At 52.0% G+C, this 17142-nt stretch overlaps 1 protein-coding gene across 18 annotated transcripts in view; it reads left to right on the forward strand.

Annotated features, from left to right (window-relative positions):
- Positions 1 to 16753, forward strand: part of Ilf3 (interleukin enhancer binding factor 3) — a 41577-nt gene extending 24824 nt beyond the window's left edge. For 6 of the 18 annotated variants that reach the window (XM_076575792.1, XM_076575799.1, XM_076575794.1 and 3 more), the window contains 18 exons: positions 183 to 412; positions 866 to 1043; positions 3899 to 4046; positions 5309 to 5400; positions 5804 to 5899; positions 6478 to 6589; positions 7019 to 7116; positions 7686 to 7797; positions 7883 to 7993; positions 8926 to 9125; positions 9445 to 9612; positions 10645 to 10782; positions 10907 to 11083; positions 11174 to 11330; positions 11455 to 11508; positions 14652 to 15017; positions 15543 to 15677; positions 16035 to 16753. In XM_076575792.1, the coding sequence (XP_076431907.1) occupies positions 183 to 412; positions 866 to 1043; positions 3899 to 4046; positions 5309 to 5400; positions 5804 to 5899; positions 6478 to 6589; positions 7019 to 7116; positions 7686 to 7797; positions 7883 to 7993; positions 8926 to 9125; positions 9445 to 9612; positions 10645 to 10782; positions 10907 to 11083; positions 11174 to 11330; positions 11455 to 11508; positions 14652 to 15017; positions 15543 to 15677; positions 16035 to 16171 (2709 nt within the window). In that variant the 3' untranslated portion in view covers positions 16172 to 16753. Of the gene's footprint in view, positions 1 to 167; positions 413 to 865; positions 1044 to 3898; positions 4047 to 5308; positions 5401 to 5803; positions 5900 to 6477; positions 6590 to 7018; positions 7117 to 7685; positions 7798 to 7882; positions 7994 to 8925; positions 9126 to 9444; positions 9613 to 10644; positions 10783 to 10906; positions 11084 to 11173; positions 11331 to 11454; positions 11509 to 11965; positions 13294 to 14651; positions 15018 to 15542; positions 15678 to 16034 lie in introns of those variants that run through there. The other 12 variants (XM_076575795.1, XM_076575802.1, XM_076575796.1 and 9 more) reach the window with 6 other exon arrangements.
- Positions 16754 to 17142: the final 389 nt, after the last annotated feature.

Below are 17142 nucleotides of genomic sequence, written 5' to 3' on the forward strand. Positions count from 1 at the left end.
TACTGTAGTATAGCGAGCGATACGTAAAGTACCCCATGTCTGCTGCTGCTTGAGAGTCTCCTCTCAGGCTGTGGGCCATATTCCCATCGTCTGTTCTGTGAAGGATGGACTGGTACTAAGTGGTGAGGGGTGGGCTGCTGGCTGTCCTGGCGTCATTTTTAGCGTAGTTTTCGCATTTCCAGCGTCCCATGAGAATTTTTGTGAATGATGATCGCCATGTGATGGCAAAGCATTCTTCAGTGTACCCAACGCAAGAGGAGCTGGAGGCTGTACAGAATATGGTATCTCACACTGAGCGGGCCCTCAAGGCTGTCTCTGACTGGATTGATGAGCAGGAGAAGGGCGGCAGCGAGCTCGCTGAGGCAGAAAATATGGATACGCCCCCAGACGATGAGAGCAAAGAAGGGGCTGGGTGAGTCTCAAGGTTCTCTCTCGTTCTCTCGTTCTGTGTGTGTGTGTGTGTGTGTGTGTGTGTGTGTGTGTGTGTGTGTGTGTGTGTTGAGGAAGGCTCAGGCCTTTTCAGGCAGGGTCTCATGTTGCCCAGACTTGCTACTTCACTATGTATTGAAGGCTGCACTTGAATTCCTGATGCCTCCTGCCTCTATCTTGCCTAGCTCTTACAGGGTTTTTTTGTGACAGGATCTCATGGGATAGCCCATGCTGACCTTCAACTTACTTTGTAGCCCAAGGTAGCATCAAAACCACAGAGGTCCTTCCTTCTGCCTCAGCCTCCTGAGTGCTGGGATTACAGGTCTGTGTCACTATGTGGCACAGCTAAGCTAACATCTCTCCTAAGAAGTGACAGTCTCCCTGGGTTCTGGCTAGGTTGGCTTCCCATTGAGCCCGACTTTTGTCTGTCTCTCAGGGAACAGAAGGCGGAACACATGACTAGGACCCTGAGGGGCGTGATGCGGGTCGGCCTGGTAGCCAAGGGTCTTCTGCTCAAGGGGGACTTGGATCTGGAGCTGGTTCTGCTTTGTAAGGAGAAGCCCACAACTGCCCTTCTGGACAAGGTGGCTGACAACCTGGCCATCCAGCTCACTGTGAGTCACCGTCACCACCACCACTACCACCACCACCACCATGCCAGAGGGGGTCCTAGCGCTTGTGGAGAGGGTGTTCAGAGGAAGAGAGGGCCTATCTGTGTCATGTGCCAGGGAGCACCCCTTATATCTGCCATGTGTTCACCTTGATACCTAACAGGTCACCACAGAGCCTTTGAGGGCCTGTGGGAATCACCCACTGCTTATAGTGGTTCACAGTCTCCTAGTTGTTAGTGAAAGCCTTGTGCCCTCACGTGTGCAGCCTGGGCTACTGGGCTAGAATAAACAGTACCATGTGTAGGCTGCATGGGAGGAAGGAAGGAAGGAAGGAAGGAAGGAAGGGCATTAACTCTTTGTGGGTCAGACCTGGACATACTTAAAACTACACCCACTTGGCTGCAGCTGGAGCTCAGTGGTAGAGTTCAGAGAGAGAAAGAAGAGGGAAAACAGTGGTCATGGTAGCTTATACCTGTAATCCCAGCAGTTAGGAGGCTGAGTCAGGAAGATTATGCATATTCAAGTCCAGCTTGGGCTATAGAGTAAGACCCTGACTCAAAAAAACACCTCAGTCATTTCTTCCGTTACTAAAATATTGCATAACTAATGGTCTTTGATGCTTGCTGAACATTTACTGAGCCAGACTCCAGGTCAGATGTATGTGTATCTGCCTCCCCCACTTTCTTCGAGAGTTTGTCCATTATGGCCCACCCTCCCTGCCCTGACTTTTTTTGATAGTCTCATATAGCCCAGGCTGGCCTTGACATCTTTATCTTCCTGCCTCCAGAATGCTAGGATTATAGGAATGGGTCTCCCTGACCAGTTGTGGCTAATCTCATACTTGTCTGAGTGATAGGGGTGATGTGACTGACATTCAGGAGCTGGGAAGCTGATTCCAGCATATGCCCCTCTGGGGGGGGCGGGGCAGCCAGAGACAGCAGAGCTTCTTCACTGTCATACTCTGAGTTTCTAGAAAAGTTCTCCTGGATTTAACTTAAAAGATAAGCATACAGAAATTTCAGGTTGGTTTTAAGTATTGTTACGTTGCAAAGAAAAATGCCTTTGTATGTCAGTAAACATTCCATTTTGGGTACATGCTCGGGAGAGGTGTGAATTGAGATCTGGAAGAGCAGCAAGTGCAGAATGTTAGAAACTTGAGGGGAACTGCCACAGGTAGACTCTCAGATGGTTTCTCACCGCTGGGATTTCGTGATTACTATTGTCTCTTTCTAAAGAGTGCTATGTGGAGCACGTTGGTCAATATTTTGAAAGAAAGAGCTTTGGGATCTCTAGGGGTGGTAATGGATGTAGTGGACGCCTCACAAGGCGTGCATAGAGCTGTGGTTAGTGAGCCTGCCCAGTCCAACCCTCGTGTGCACACAAGGGGTGCTCATTCTGTCAGTGCTTCCTGACAGCTGAGAGCTCCACCCTCTCTGGGGACTTTGGGCATCTGGAGACAGGGAGAAGTGAGGCACTCCTTCCCCAAGTGAGTGGTTGCCAGGGATGCTTTGAACACCCTGTGTGACACGGGACAACCTCCTCAGCAAGAATTCCCTGATCCAGAGGTGAGCCATGCTGAGGTCCATTTCCAGGGCACAGGTCCTCTCTGCAGTATATGGATGGACTTTCCTTTTTTGAGACAGGGTTTCTCTGGGTAGTCCTGGCTGTCCTGGAAGTCCTCTGTACACCAGGCTGGCCTCGAACTCAGAGATCCGCCTGCCTCTGCCTCCCAAGTGCTAGGATTAAAGGCGTGTGCCACCACTGCATGTCCCACTTAGTTTAAGAGAATGAAATTTTTTTCCAATTAACAAGAACTAGCTTATAAAGAAGTTGAGTGGACTCTTGAGCACCCTGTAGACCTGCTTTGCAGGACACACATGATTCCTTGTCTCTCGCTGTCTATAGGCTAGAGTAATGCATGTGCTTCTCTTCCATGTTGGCTGCTGACTGCTTCTCCCAGCATGAAACTTGCTGAGGCTGTGGATCCCCCTCTGTCATGGGCTTTGTTCTGTAGCTTTGAAGTGTGTGCATGTTAGTCCATGTTAGAAATTAGAAGCCCCAGCCTTGAGCCAGCACTAAGGCTGAGACAAGAGAGCCACTGTGCAAGACGAGCTTGTCTCAGAAAATGAGAAAAAAGACCTGGTTTTCTCCAGATAGGCTCTCCCTTGTATCCCAAACTGGCCTTGCGTTCAGTCTCCTGCCTCAGCATCCCGAGTGCTAGGGTTATAGGCTTATGACTTCCTGGTTGGCTAGCTGTTGCATTTATTTTATTTTTACACTAGATTTCACTCTGTAGCTGTGGCTTGCCGTGAGCTTGCTCTGTAGACCAGGTTGGCCTTAAACAGCAGTGTCCTCTTGCTTTTGTCTTTAGGGTGCCGGGATTTCAGGCATGTACCCTGATGCTCAGGCTTGAATTTCATTTGGTTTTTGTTTGTTTTTAAATTAACATTGATTGTTTTTGATGTCATTGTGCTACCCAGGCTTGCATTAACTTCCTGGGCTCAAGTTATCTTCTGGCCTCAGTCTCCCAGTCTCAGCCGCTGGAATAGCTAGCTGCCTGCCACTGCATTAGCTCCTTTCACTCTCTGCCCTTGGGGTAGTTTTGTTCTGTGGCCTGGGTTAGCGTTGACTTCATTATCCTGCCTTAGTCTCTGTAACTGCTGGGATTATAGGTATAAGCCACCTCGTCTGACTCCTCCCTTTACATTTTAACATTCTTGGTGGAAATAGCTTCTCTGGCTACAGGGTTAGAGGCCCACCCAGTATTCATAACCTGAGACCCAATGGAGTTTGTCAGGATTGTTGATTGCCTTACAGAGAAAGTGGTTTGAAAGCTACCTTCTTTTCTCCTCCTCCAGACTGTAACAGAAGACAAGTACGAAATACTCCAGTCTGTGGATGATGCTGCGATTGTGATAAAAAACACAAAAGAACCCCCCTTGTCCTTGACCATCCACCTGACCTCCCCCGTTGTCAGAGAAGAAATGGAGAAAATATTAGCCGGAGGTAGGGAGGCCGAGAGAGGCCAGCAGAACGTTGCAGACTTGGTGTTCCCTCTCGCTCAAATGTGCTATTCAGTTTTAGAGTGTTGTGATGAGAGGGTGTCAGTGTAGCTCTGACTGCCTGTACTCGAAAGTCCTGTCTCCCCTTGGCCTCGTGCTCTTGGGAGTTGGACTCAGCAGTGGCACTAAAAGTGAGTAGCACTTTGTATAGGGAGCGCACCGTTTTGTTTGCTCCTTGAATGGTCTTGAACCTCCTTGTTGAACTTGTTTTCCTCTGAAAAAAAAAAAAAAAAGTGTGTCCCCAGGAATCTTCCAGTGTTGCAGTGGTTAGCGGCAGCCAGATGGCTTCTCTATGAACGGCACGTAGGGGTAGCGATCCCTGCGGCACAGCCTGGGTGGTTTCCTTTGGCCTCTCTCTCTGCCTGTGGCACTCTGTGAGCTTCAGAGAGTCCAGGAGCTGCAGCGGAGTTTGGGATAAGGTTTTAACCATTGTGCTGTCTTCCAGCCCAGTCTTTGCACTTCAGATGCCAAGCTGGTACTTAATCTCCATTCAATTCACGATCTCTCTGCAGCCCTCCTGGACCTGCTGTCAGGCCTTATCCAAATCCCTGAGAGCCAAACGACAGCCTAGCTGTACCGCAGCGGAGATAGACTGGTTGATTTCCCTTTGGCACATGTATCTGATGCCAGTGACCAAAGCCCCCCACTTAGCTTATCCACTCAGGGACGCTGGACCTTTGACCAACAGGACTCTCTCTGTCAAGGCCTGGGGCTAGGGCAGTCCTGCCTGGTGGGCGGAGGTGGTCCCCTGTGCTTCAGGTGGATGCCTGTTTGTGAGAAGCAGAGAGGGAGTTCATTTCCACTCCCCCCACCTTTTTGTTTTTGTTTTTGTTTTTCCTATTGTAAATTCCAGCCTAGCTAATTTATGGGGAAGAAACAAGGGAACGGGTCTCAGAGAAGATAGGGTCAGCCTATCTATCTTTTCCCTTCCCCGCCAATTACGCCTTTAGAGTAACTTTTCTTTTTTGATTTTGGTTTTTGTGTCTGTGGTTTAAAATTTTGGAGAGGGCCTCCCAGTTTCTCTGACTTCCTCTCAGAGCAGAGCTGACGGCACTTTATTTAGCCTCTCCTTCCCTTGTCCAGGGTGGACACAAATTGAGACTGTGGGAGACTCAGCTGCCCTTTAGGAAGCTGCCACACCCCTTTGCACCTGACAGAACCCCTTGGTCAAACTGTGCCTTGTCTTCTTATTCCATCCATGAATAGAAACGCTATCAGTCAACGACCCCCCGGATGTTCTGGACAGGCAGAAATGCCTTGCTGCCTTGGCGTCCCTCCGACACGCCAAGTGGTTCCAGGTTTGCATTTTGTTCTTCTCTTTGTCTTTCGGTAGAGAATGCCTAAGTTTGACAACATGGCTAACTTTGACCGTCAAGTGTCGGTAACATTGACTGTGTAGCCGTGCCGATCTTGTTAGCACCTGCAGCGTGCAGCTGCTAAAGGAGCGCGCCCAAATCAATTGGACTTGACAGCCCTGAGGAGGAGGCTCCCGCTGAGCAGTGGGCTGCTTTGCATTAAGAGTAACAGGCCCCCTTCCACATGGCAGGGAGCTAGCTCAGTGCTGGCCACACACTTGGTGGCTCTGCACCCTGCAACCGTTTACCCTTGGCAAAGCAGCACCATGAGATTCGTGTTGTTGACGTTTGCCTGCTGTCCTCCGGGGTGCCCTGAGTGTGAAGAGCCTGTGCTTTCTTCCTCTAGGCCAGAGCCAATGGGCTGAAGTCATGTGTCATTGTCATCCGTGTCCTAAGGGACTTGTGTACCCGAGTGCCCTCCTGGGGTCCCCTCAGAGGATGGGTAAGGCACCTTGTGATTAAGAGTGGGGGTAATGTTTGTCCAGGCAGGTCCTTTCAGAGTGTGGCCTTCACATAGCTTCATGGTGTTGGCTTGGGTGGCTGTTGTGATCCATCAGACCCTGGGTTGGGGTGGAAGCAAGACAAGGGCCTTCTTGGGTCGGGGAGTGGGTGGGAGGAGCAGTTCAGAAAGGAGGTGGGAGCTGCCTGGGCAGTCCACTGTGACTAGTCATGTGAGGATAGGTGTGCGGGTGTTCTTGAGTAGTTTGCCACCCACGGCCTGAGGCCTGGCTCCTCCTCCTCCTCCTCCTCCTTTTTCTTCTTATTATTTTATTTTTTAAGCTACCTGTTTCTTAACAGCCCACTATTAAAAGGTTACAGTTTAAGCCTAATTACCTCGGTCCTCAGTGTTGTCCTTGGCCCATACCACCTTTATGAAAGCCCCTGCCTAGCTGTCTGATGTTGGACTTTGACCTCACTGGCTGGCTTTCAGTCTCGGGACTCCTAACCCCTCTAGCCAGTGATAGGGCTTCCTCGGGTGTTTCCTGCGGCTGGGTGCTCATTGTCCCTCTTGCCTTTTAGCCGCTGGAGCTGCTGTGTGAGAAGTCCATCGGCACTGCCAACAGGCCCATGGGTGCTGGCGAAGCCCTGCGAAGAGTGCTGGAGTGCCTGGCCTCCGGCATCGTCATGCCAGGTTGGGGCCTTGTGATTTCCAAGGGACAGAGAGAGAAAAGGACAGGGATGAAGGCCTCACAGCCACCGCCTCACTGGTCCACTGACTGGGTTAGGGATACAGCAGCTCCACGTCCCCCTGCTAGGGCCAAAGCACGTGACTACCCTCTTGCACCATCATATCCAGCCCTGTGCCGGGGCCGCAACCATGAATGGGGCGGACCCAGGGCCAGTGGTGACCCACTCCCACGTGACTTTCTTGCTCTGAGACACATATAATTTATTTCTGTCTAAGGCTGGATGCCGAGTGGGTCACCGAGCTCGGTGTGTTTTCCAGAGCTGGGTGTGGATGGGGTGCGGGGGGGTAACACACCTGGTTCCCTCAGCCAGCAACTCTTATGAGACGACAAGGGATAATCCTCTGCATATCTTCCTTGTTTCCTGCCTTCAGATGGTTCTGGCATTTATGACCCTTGTGAAAAAGAAGCCACTGATGCTATTGGGCATCTAGACAGACAGCAACGGGAAGATATCACACAGAGTGCGCAGGTATAGTCGTCGCCATTGCCAACGTGAGCCCTTACCCAGTCTGCACTCACTGGCTCCAGTTCCATTACTGGGCATTTGAAGGGCAGCCCCTGGATCATAGGCTCAGGTTGGGGACCAAGGCAAAGGCATGGTGTCTGATACAGGGAGCCCCAATCTGGGCTGCTGCTTTGTTCTGGTGCCACATGTGACTGTCTGCCTCTTTACCTGCTCGACTGCCATGTTGGCGCGGCGAGGTCAGTGGGCCGCAGCTTTGCTGTGAGAACTGCTCGAGGCTCTTCCCCTGCAGCTCTACCCCTTGGCTCCATGTGGCAACCAGCCCCCAGGTTGGGGTCTCCTGTACTCTTCTTGAGGGGGGTGGTCACAGGCTGGCACTCCCCCACAGCAAGGCTGGGCCAGAGCTGTCAGGCCCTGCCCTGGCTGTCAGGGGACCCCCTTGCTGACCTAAGGGAGACTATTAGCAGCCCCCCAGTCCCACCAGCTTCCACCCCATCTCAGAAGGCATTAGTGAGCGCACATGTGGTCACTGTGGCATGAGGCAGCCGAGTCAGACTCCTCTTCCCCTTCTCTAGCATGCTCTGCGGCTCGCTGCTTTTGGTCAACTCCATAAAGTCCTAGGAATGGACCCCCTGCCTTCCAAAATGCCCAAGAAACCAAAGAACGAGAACCCAGTGGACTACACTGGTAAGGACACATGGGCACTCATGTCTGGGTTCTCTCCAGAGTGCTGTTTGCATGTCTCAGCTGCTTCTACCTGGTCTCCTTTCAGTTCAAATTCCCCCCAGCACCACCTACGCCATCACACCCATGAAACGCCCCATGGAAGAGGATGGGGAGGAGAAGTCTCCCAGCAAAAAGAAAAAGAAGATCCAGAAGAAAGGTAAGAGCGTTCCCTGACTGGTGCCCACTTTCTTCCGTCTGGCTCAGTCACTGGACATCTGGATGGTTTTGCCTTTTTTTTTTTTTTAACAGAAATATTCCTTGAAGGCCATACTAAAAGCCTTATCTTACTTACTCATTCATTCATTCATTCATTCATTCATTCATTCATTCATTCATTCATTCATAGTCTGCATATGTTTAAAAAGAATTTCTGTGGGGTGTGAATGTGCATGTACCATGGTGTTTATGTGGAGGTTAGAGGACAACCTTGGGTCTGTCCTTGCCTTCTACCTTGTTTTAGACAGGATCTCTTTGTTGTTTCCTGCTGAGTAGGCCAGGCTAGCTGCCCCACAGCCCCCCCCCCCCCCCCTTGTCTAGCCATGGGAGTGGGAGGATCACAGATGTGCCTCTGTCCAGTGTGGCTTTATGTGAGTTCTCAGGAGCTGAACTCTCGGGCATTCACAGTAGGCCCTTTGGCCTCTTAGCCATCTTCCCAGCCTTTGATTTTTTTTTTTTTTTTTTTTTGAGACATGTTCTCTGTTATTGTTATGTAACTCTAGTTGCCCTTGAACTGCTGTGTAGACCAGGCTGCCCTTGATATTTAAGTATTGTGAAAACCTAATGTCTGGGACTGGTGGATCACATCTGTGATCCCAGAGCCCATGAGGTTAAGGTGAGAGAACTGTGACTTCCAGTCCAGACTGAGATTCAGAGTGAGGAAGATGCTTTCTCACCCTCCCCCCCACGATCCCCAGGCTAGTAACCGGCACAGGTGCAGTGGGAGGGTCCCGCCCGGGGTGAGTTACACTTGCACTGGCTGCGGGAACGGCTCAGGCAGCTCACTTGCCCCAGAGTCTTGTAGCAATCTCCAGGCTTTGGCTTTTCTGGGCTCTGCACGTTTCATCCCTTTTAACCTTGGTCTCTTTTTAGAGGAGAAGGCCGAACCTCCCCAAGCTATGAATGCCCTGATGAGGCTGAACCAGCTGAAGCCGGGGCTGCAGTACAAGCTGATCTCCCAGACAGGTCCTGTTCATGCCCCCATCTTCACCATGTCTGTGGAGGTAGATGGCAGTACCTTCGAGGCCTCAGGGCCATCTAAAAAGACTGCCAAACTACATGTGGCTGTAAAGGTAAGTGCAGGTGGATACTCTTTTTTCAAACAGAAAATGCACTTCCCAAGTAGGCCTCAGTTTGCAAGCTGACAGTATGAATCTCAGAAAGGGTGTAGAAACACAGAGGTAGATAGATTTTTGATCATTTAGCAAGTCATGTATCACAGCTTCAGAGGCAACCTGAGAAACTAAGCGGGGGGAGGGGGGGACCTTTGCAGGTAGCTAAGATTGTGCTACAAGTTACCTTAGGAAGTTCTGTGGGGTGTGGGGAGGACCTTTGTAGGTGGTTCCTTAAAAGCCTTCTATCATCTGAGCCCTGGGTCTGTCTGCTCCACAGGTGTTACAGGACATGGGCTTGCCAACAGGCGCTGAAGGCAGAGACTCCAGCAAAGGGGAGGACTCGGCCGAGGAGTCAGATGGGAAGCCAGCTGTAGTGGCCCCACCCCCTGTGGTAGAAGCTGTCTCCAACCCCAGTTCTGTCTTCCCTTCAGATGCCACGACTGAGGTGAGCCTGTGGTGGGTGCTGGGAATGACGCTGCATGCATGGTGGGCCATATTGCCAGGACAGAGCAGGTAGTCACTAGTCCTTATGTGCAGAACAGAGCCAGGCATGTCCAACATGTGGCCTAACCTGAAATCCTGAAACCACTTCAGACATTCTGAGTTGTTTTGTTTTGCAGTTTTCTGTAACTCGGGTGCATGGTTCTCAAACTTGAACTTTTTTTTTTCTCTCCATTTTATATTTTATGTATGTGAATCTTTTGTCTGTGTGTATGTCTGTGCAACACATGTGTGCAGTGCCCTCAAATCTCTTGGAACTGAAGTTAAAAGAGGTTGTGAAGCTAGGTGGTTGATGGTGATGCATGCTTTTAATCCCAGCACTCAGGAGGACAGCCAGGGCCACACAGAAACCCTGTCTTGAAAAACAAAACAAAGCAAACAAAAAAAAAAGGTTTGAGTCACCATGTGGGTGATGGGAGCCAAATCCATGTCTTAAGAGAGCCGCCAGTGCTTTTAACCACTGGGCCATTTTCCCTCTTTGAATATAATAAACCCTGTAGCAATTTCATTTTATTATTACATTCATTATTGTGTGTGTACACACTTGAGGGCACACATTTAGTGGTCATAGTATAACTTGTAGAAGTCTGTTTTGACTGAGCTTGGATCATCAGGCTTGGCAGCAAGTGTCTTTACACATTGAGCCATCTTGCCAGACCCTGTGTGTGAGCTTGGTTGGTGTACAGTAATGTTTTGCAGTGTCAGAAGTTTGGACTCACCTACCAGATCTTATAGCCAGTCACCTGCAAAGGGAACAGCTGTGGAAGGTGTGGAGCTCAGAACCTGTACTCAGGGAGCCGGAATGGTGTGGGTGGAGTTGGTTGTATCACTGAGACATGTCGGCTGCCATGCACACAGGATGGTCCAGACCTAGAGGCTCAAGTGGGAGGCCTTGGCTCAGTGGCTGTTTGGCTTCTGGGTGGTGGTGGAGTGCCCAAGTCTAATTTAGTGGGGTTTTCTTTGTGCTTTCCCTGAGGACGTCAAGCAGCAGGGGCCCATATTGACTAAGCATGGCAAGAACCCAGTTATGGAGCTTAACGAGAAGAGGCGTGGCCTCAAATACGAGCTAATTTCTGAGACGGGGGGCAGCCACGACAAACGGTTTGTTATGGAGGTGAGTAGTCAGGTGGCTCTGGGAGAGGCCTGGGCCTCCGCAGAAAGGCTTTAAGTTAAGCTAGGCCCTCACACTAGAGGAGGTGCTGGGTTCGCTCAGTCCCCACACACTGTTTTTTCCACAGGTTGAAGTGGATGGTCAGAAGTTTCAAGGTGCTGGTTCAAACAAAAAGGTGGCAAAGGCTTATGCTGCTCTTGCTGCGTTAGAAAAGCTTTTTCCTGATGCCCCCCTTGCCCTTGAAGCCAACAAAAAAAAAAGAACCCCTGTACCTGTCCGAGGTGGCCCCAAATTTGCTGCCAAGGTGAGAATTCCACTTTGAGCCCTCTGTCCTCAGGTGGAGTTGGGTTGATCTGAGGGTGGGGTGAGCCCACTCCTGTGCACTCTCTTTCAGCCACACAACCCTGGCTTTGGCATGGGAGGCCCCATGCATAACGAGGTGCCTCCACCTCCCAACCTTCGAGGCCGGGGGCGAGGAGGGAACATCCGTGGGCGAGGACGAGGGCGAGGATTTGGTGGCGCCAACCATGGAGGAGGCTACATGAACGCTGGTGAGGGTCTCCTCCTTCCTGTCACCTATGTATGGCACACTCCAGGGATGACTGTGTCCCTCTCCTCGGAAGGAAGGGGTAGATGGGTGCATATCTACCCTGCAACCTGTCTGCTGTCTTGCAGGTGCCGGATATGGAAGCTATGGGTACGGCAGCAATTCGGCCACGGCAGGCTACAGTAAGTGTGCGTTCTCTCTGTCTGCACTTGGGAGGCTGCGGCGGCAGCGGCGGCGGCGGCAGCGTAGTCTGGGTCTGAGTTAGGGTAGGTTGCTGGCCTCAGCATCTCTGAGGTTCAGGGCCACCAGCCGTACCTTTTTGCGGTGATTAGGTTAGCCCCGGCCCTCAAGTCCCTGTCCCCAAAGTGTGTCCAAACTGTCACAGTTTTAATGCTAACACACCCTTGAGTACCGCCTAAGTTCCTTTGAAGTCGGCTTTTTAAATTTCTCTGCTTTAAGCACCAGTCTTTGAGAATGCGCCTTCCTGCCCGTGCACTGCTCTTTGTCTTGAGAAGGAGCCTTCATTGGGGGGTCACACGAGCAGAGAAATCTAAAACCTGAATTTCAAATGTGGCGCTCTGTGCCCTTTTTCAAAAGAATTCTAATTTCTTCTCTCTGCTCTGTCTCCCCCTTTTGTAGGTGACTTTTTCACAGACTGCTACGGCTATCATGATTTTGGGGCTTCCTAGAGCGTCTAAAAGTATTGACACAAAATCAACTTTTTACTCCAATTTCCTCCAACTCCAAAACCCAAAGTGTCCGTGCTGTGTCCCTGTGCTTCTCTGGGGTTCTCAACCGTGGCTTTCCACCGCAGCTTGTCTGAAACTGTTAGCCTGCAGACTTAAGACAATGGCAGGTTCTATCATGAATTTGCCTTTGAACTTGGTCATTTCGAAGTACACACTAAGTGGAAAAACCCTTTTCTCAGATTTTTTTTCTCATTTTTATTTTTGTGCAGCCTCGCACAGAATTCAGAATTCTAGAGCCAGCGTTGTTCAGCATCAAGGCAAAAGCCCATCTTTGCTTTGTATGGAAAGCATTCCTTTATTTGAAGAGACAGATAATGGCACGTTTTAATCTACCTTTGTCTTAATTTACAGCAGGTTTTGTATGCATTTTTCACCTTTTCACAAATTCCCACATCTGATTGATGCCTTTGGCAGTGATGAAAACGGTTTCAGTACATGAGAATCCAGAGCAACTGACTTTTTCTTGCCTTTTTAAGGAGCATGTAACCTGGGATGGCAGGACTTGCGTAGAGCAGGGCCTCCCACCTTTTGTAAATGCTCTGGTGGGTCCTGGGCTTAAAGGGGATTCTGTGGCTGCTTTAGTTAAGAGCGTGAATTTGCAAAGGCATCAAAACTGTGCTTCCGTTACCTGTGTGAGAAGTAAGACAGGCTTGAAAGGAGAGAATAACGTGAAATTTTGCAAGTCCCGATCACAGCTGTTAATGCATGGACTTCTGGATTGGGTTTGGGTTTGTCTTTTTCACAGTGGGCCTTTAAAACTGAGCTGGAAGAGGCCCGCACATTCCCAGTCCCCCACCCTCCACCCCCCACCCCCTTTAGCAAAGAGCTGGCTTTGACCCCACCAGGGTCTACACTGCCAGGCACCTAGAAGTTTGTCGCCATGTGTAAAGTACAAGGCCCCTTCTTTCTGGTGGGGATCCTGTAGTCTTTGCTGCAGATCTGCCCCTGCTTTGACTTGCAAGATTTGATGTTTATTCAGACAAAAAAGTGGCCAAAATGGTTATCGTGTGACTTGTTCCCCAAGGTTTGAAAAGTCAGTGAAACTTTCTAAGACTTTGCATGATGTGTTTTATTTTATTTTTATTTTTTAGAAAGTTACTGTTTGCGAATAATGTCTTTTTATACCAGGAAATAGTTCTGAATGACGTTGAAAACCTACCTTTTCCTTATTACTATTATTATTTTTTAAATGAATACATGTTAAAGTAATAAGCCCTCCGTCCTGGCGTCTTCATTCATGCCCGGCTTCAGGCAGGCAGCTCAGTCGCTCAGCATAGGACCCTGGGGAAGCCAAGGCAGGGGCCTGGAGGAGGTGCTGGGGTTGGGGTTGGGGTGATCTGGAGCCCTGGGCTTCCCAGTATCCTCACTGAGCCTCCATGTGTTTGCTTTCTTGCATTGTGGGACCCTTCCTCCTCTGTAGTGTTGTAGCTGTGTGATGGGGTGGGAGAGATCTGTCTGAAGACAGGCTTGCACAGGGGCATTGCCTCTGCTAGTGCTTGTGCCAGCAGCTGGGGGAGCATCAGCATGGGCGTGGGCTGTGGACCCACCAGCGGGTAGAGGGAAGGCATGGTGCCCTTAGTTCTCAACCAGGGAAGCAAGGTCAGGCTGTGTGAGAGCACTCTTCTCCCTTCTGCCTGACTGGGGCCTAATGGGGTTCACTGGGCTAAAGGTCTGCATGCTGGGGCTACTTTGGGAATCCAGGCTTCTGGGAGCTCCAAGGCCCCTGTTGAGCACTGGAAAATATCCTGGCTTCCCCTGAGCCTGGAGGTGGGAACTCCTCCCTTCTGTAGTGGGACTGAAGTGATGCCTTGGCCCAGCCCTGTTGTCTTCCTGCTCCTGTCAGCTCCTCCCACGTCTCCACTAGGGAGCATGCTGATAAACCCAGTGGTGAGAAGTGGGGGGCCAGAGACCAGAGCGACCACAGTGCCAGCTCACCAGTCCTGCCACTGAGGCCCCGTTCAGACACTGAACCTCATCTCAGCCTGGGCTTGCCTTCCCAGGAGACGGGGGCCCACTCTATGCCTTCAGTTGTGTTTTTCACACTAAGGAGGGAGGCCGGGCAAGTGTCTTGAGTCTCGAGTCACTGTCTGAAGAGCAGTTGGTCTTTGAAGACCATGGTGGTCTTAGAAACCTCATGGCAAGGCATCTCCTGGGGTCCCCAAGGCTTGTGCCTGTTGAGCTCATTTCCTGCACGGAGGGGGGGGGGGGCTCACTGCTTCTGGGTGCTTTGCTTTTCCTGTCACCGTTGGGGACATCTGGGTAGCCGTCAGCTAGTCGTGAATGTCATCCACGCTCGGAGCCCATCTCATTGTAATGTTGACATCTGCAAAGCTGCTGTCGTGCTGCTGCTTGGCAAAGACCCCTTGTCATCAGCCGAGGGTGAGTGGAGCTGAAGGCTGGGCTGGCTTAAGCCAGGCTGCCTCGACCAGCAGAGCCTCGTGCTCCCGCCTGTCCTCGCTGCTCTGAGCAGTAAGCTGTGGGCCAGCCTTCAGGGCCCACGACTGCTGCCTTCCCCCTCCCAGCCCTCCCTCCCTCCCTCGGGGACCCTCCACCTGACCTGCTGCTTCCCTGTTTAGGTCAGTTCTACAGCAATGGAGGGCATTCTGGGAATGCCGGTGGTGGAGGCAGCGGGGGCGGTGGTGGCTCCTCCAGCTACAGCTCCTACTACCAAGGAGACAGCTACAACTCACCAGTGCCCCCGAAACATGCTGGGAAGAAGCCGCTGCATGGGGGCCAGCAGAAACCCTCCTACAGCTCGGGTTACCAGTCCCACCAGGGCCAGCAGCAACCCTACAACCAGAGCCAGTACAGCAGCTACGGCACGCCGCAGGGCAAGCAGAAAGGCTTCGGCCATGGGCAGGGCAGCTACTCCTCCTACTCCAACTCCTACAGCTCCCCTGGTGCTGGGGGGGGCTCCGACTACAGCTACGACAGCAAGTTCAGTGAGTTGGCTTTCAGCGCCCACTTCCTGCTTGGGGATGACGGCCGCAAGCCCGGCGCTAGCCAGGAGCTGGGCGGCGCTCTGGGAGAGTGAGTGTAGGGAGAAACCTGGACGGGGGTCTCTGCCCCCATGCTGTGGCTAGGCACCAGGGCAGACGCTGCAAGGCTGCCTCCTGGGACTTGTCAAGGGCTGCATTCCGTCCAGCTCCTCAGTGAACCAGCCCCATGCACTGGCCTCCGGGCTTCATGTGCAGTCGCCCAGCAGGGTTGAGTAGGTGTGAGTTTGTCCTCCTGACAGCAGAGCAGTCATCACAAGGATTGGGGGCTGAATAAGCTGTGGGATGGGGGCAGATGAGAGCCTTGTGTCCGGGGGAGAAGAGGCAGTTGGGAGTGAGACAGGTGGACTTCAGAGTGGGTGATAAGCCTGACCGGGGCAGGATGACTGTGACAGGGCTCCCCACCCAGGCTCCTCCTCGCCTGTCTGAGCTGCCCCAGTCCCCACTCACACTGCTGTTTTGTTCCCCCAGACTACAGTGGTAGTGGAGGTCGCAGTGGCGGGAACAGCTATGGCTCCAGTGGGTCCTCCTACAGCGCGGGCTCTCATGGGGGTTACGGCGGCGCAGGGGCCGGGGGCGGCGGCTCTTCATACCAAGGCAAACCAGGTGGGCCCCACAGCGAGTGCTCCCCAGGGGCAGGGGCTGTGCCAGTGACTGCTGCTGCTGCTGCTGCTGCTGCTTCCCGGGGGAGGGGGGGCTGGGCTGGGGCTCTGGCCAGAGACCTCAAGTCGTCTCACTCTTCAATGCTGGCAGCTACTGAACTGACCTGGGGGCTCCTATCTCTGGTCAGTCAGTCAGCACTTGACGTCGGCCCCCAAAGGCAAAGTTGCCCCACCTCTTGGGGTAGTAGTGAATGGTAGGCCAGTGTGACAAAGCAGAGCCCACTGGACTGCCACCCTGGGGACAGTAGTGTGTGACTGTCGCCCAGACCTCTGTGCTAAGCTCCCTCCCTCCATCTTGCAGGAGGCTACTCATCACAGTCGAACTACAGCTCCTCTGGGTCCAGCCAGAGCTACAGCGGCCCTTCCAGCTCCTACCAGTCCTCACAAGGTGGCTACAGTCGGAACACAGAGCACAGCATGAACTACCAGTACAGATAAAGGCCTAGGCTGCCCGCCCTCCCTCACCTTCTGCACCTCTGCCTCCAACTCGTCTCGGGAGATTGTCTGCACATCACAGTCGCCGTGTCCACCGGCGCAGCGCCCACCCGTCCACGTTGCCGATGTTGCCATGCTGTGAAGTGTGGTGGTCCCTGAGACCCGTGCCGTGACCCCTGTTTAGCTGTGTTCGGGACTCCGTGTCTTCAGTGGTTTGTTAGTTGCCATTACACCTTGTCTGAGTAGTGTTGGAGTTGTTGCCTTGCGGTATCCCTCTGTCTGTCTCTGCCCGGTGTGAGTGCCATCGGGCATCCTTACAGAGTTGCAGAAGGGACACGGCATCTGTTACTGCTTTTGTGAAGTGAGTTCAATGAGCTGGCTTTATTTTAATGCTTTAGTGTTTCAGTTTTATAAGTGAAAATTTTATTTTAAAAACCAGTGAGAAAGAGTGGTTCGTTTTGTTTTTGTTTTGTTTTGTTGTTTTGTTTTGGTATGTCTGGATCATTCAGGCAGTACATTTGAGTTCCGCTGAATGTAGACAAATAAAGAAAAACAAAACTGCGCTTGTCGCAGGCCTTGCGGCGATGTTTTCTCTTTGGATGGTGTTTCTGCTCCAGGTCATTATTCACCTTATAGGGCCCTGGCTGACCTCAAACTTGAAGCAACCCTCCTGCCTCAGCTTCCCAAGTGCTGGGGTAACAGGTGTGAGCACCATACCCAGCTTTTTGATGAAGTTTGAAATGTCATCTCACCATGGCAGAGCAGTTGGGAAACCACAGGGTGGGGCTGGGTGAGGTTCCTAGGCACAGTCCTGCCTAGAGGTGCTGTGGAAATGGGAGAGCCGGGCTGAGACTTCCTAAGGGCAGTGGTCGTCACTGTCAGAGGCCTCCGCCCCCAGGTGAAGTCCTGCACTCTAGGGAGGGTGCTGCCGAAGCCCCTGTTGCCTGGAGAGGCTTTGGGAAATGCTGCCTGCA

The sequence above is a fragment of the Peromyscus maniculatus genome, chromosome 7 (genome assembly GCF_049852395.1).
Source record: "Peromyscus maniculatus bairdii isolate BWxNUB_F1_BW_parent chromosome 7, HU_Pman_BW_mat_3.1, whole genome shotgun sequence".
Classification (NCBI taxonomy): Eukaryota; Metazoa; Chordata; class Mammalia; order Rodentia; family Cricetidae; genus Peromyscus; species Peromyscus maniculatus.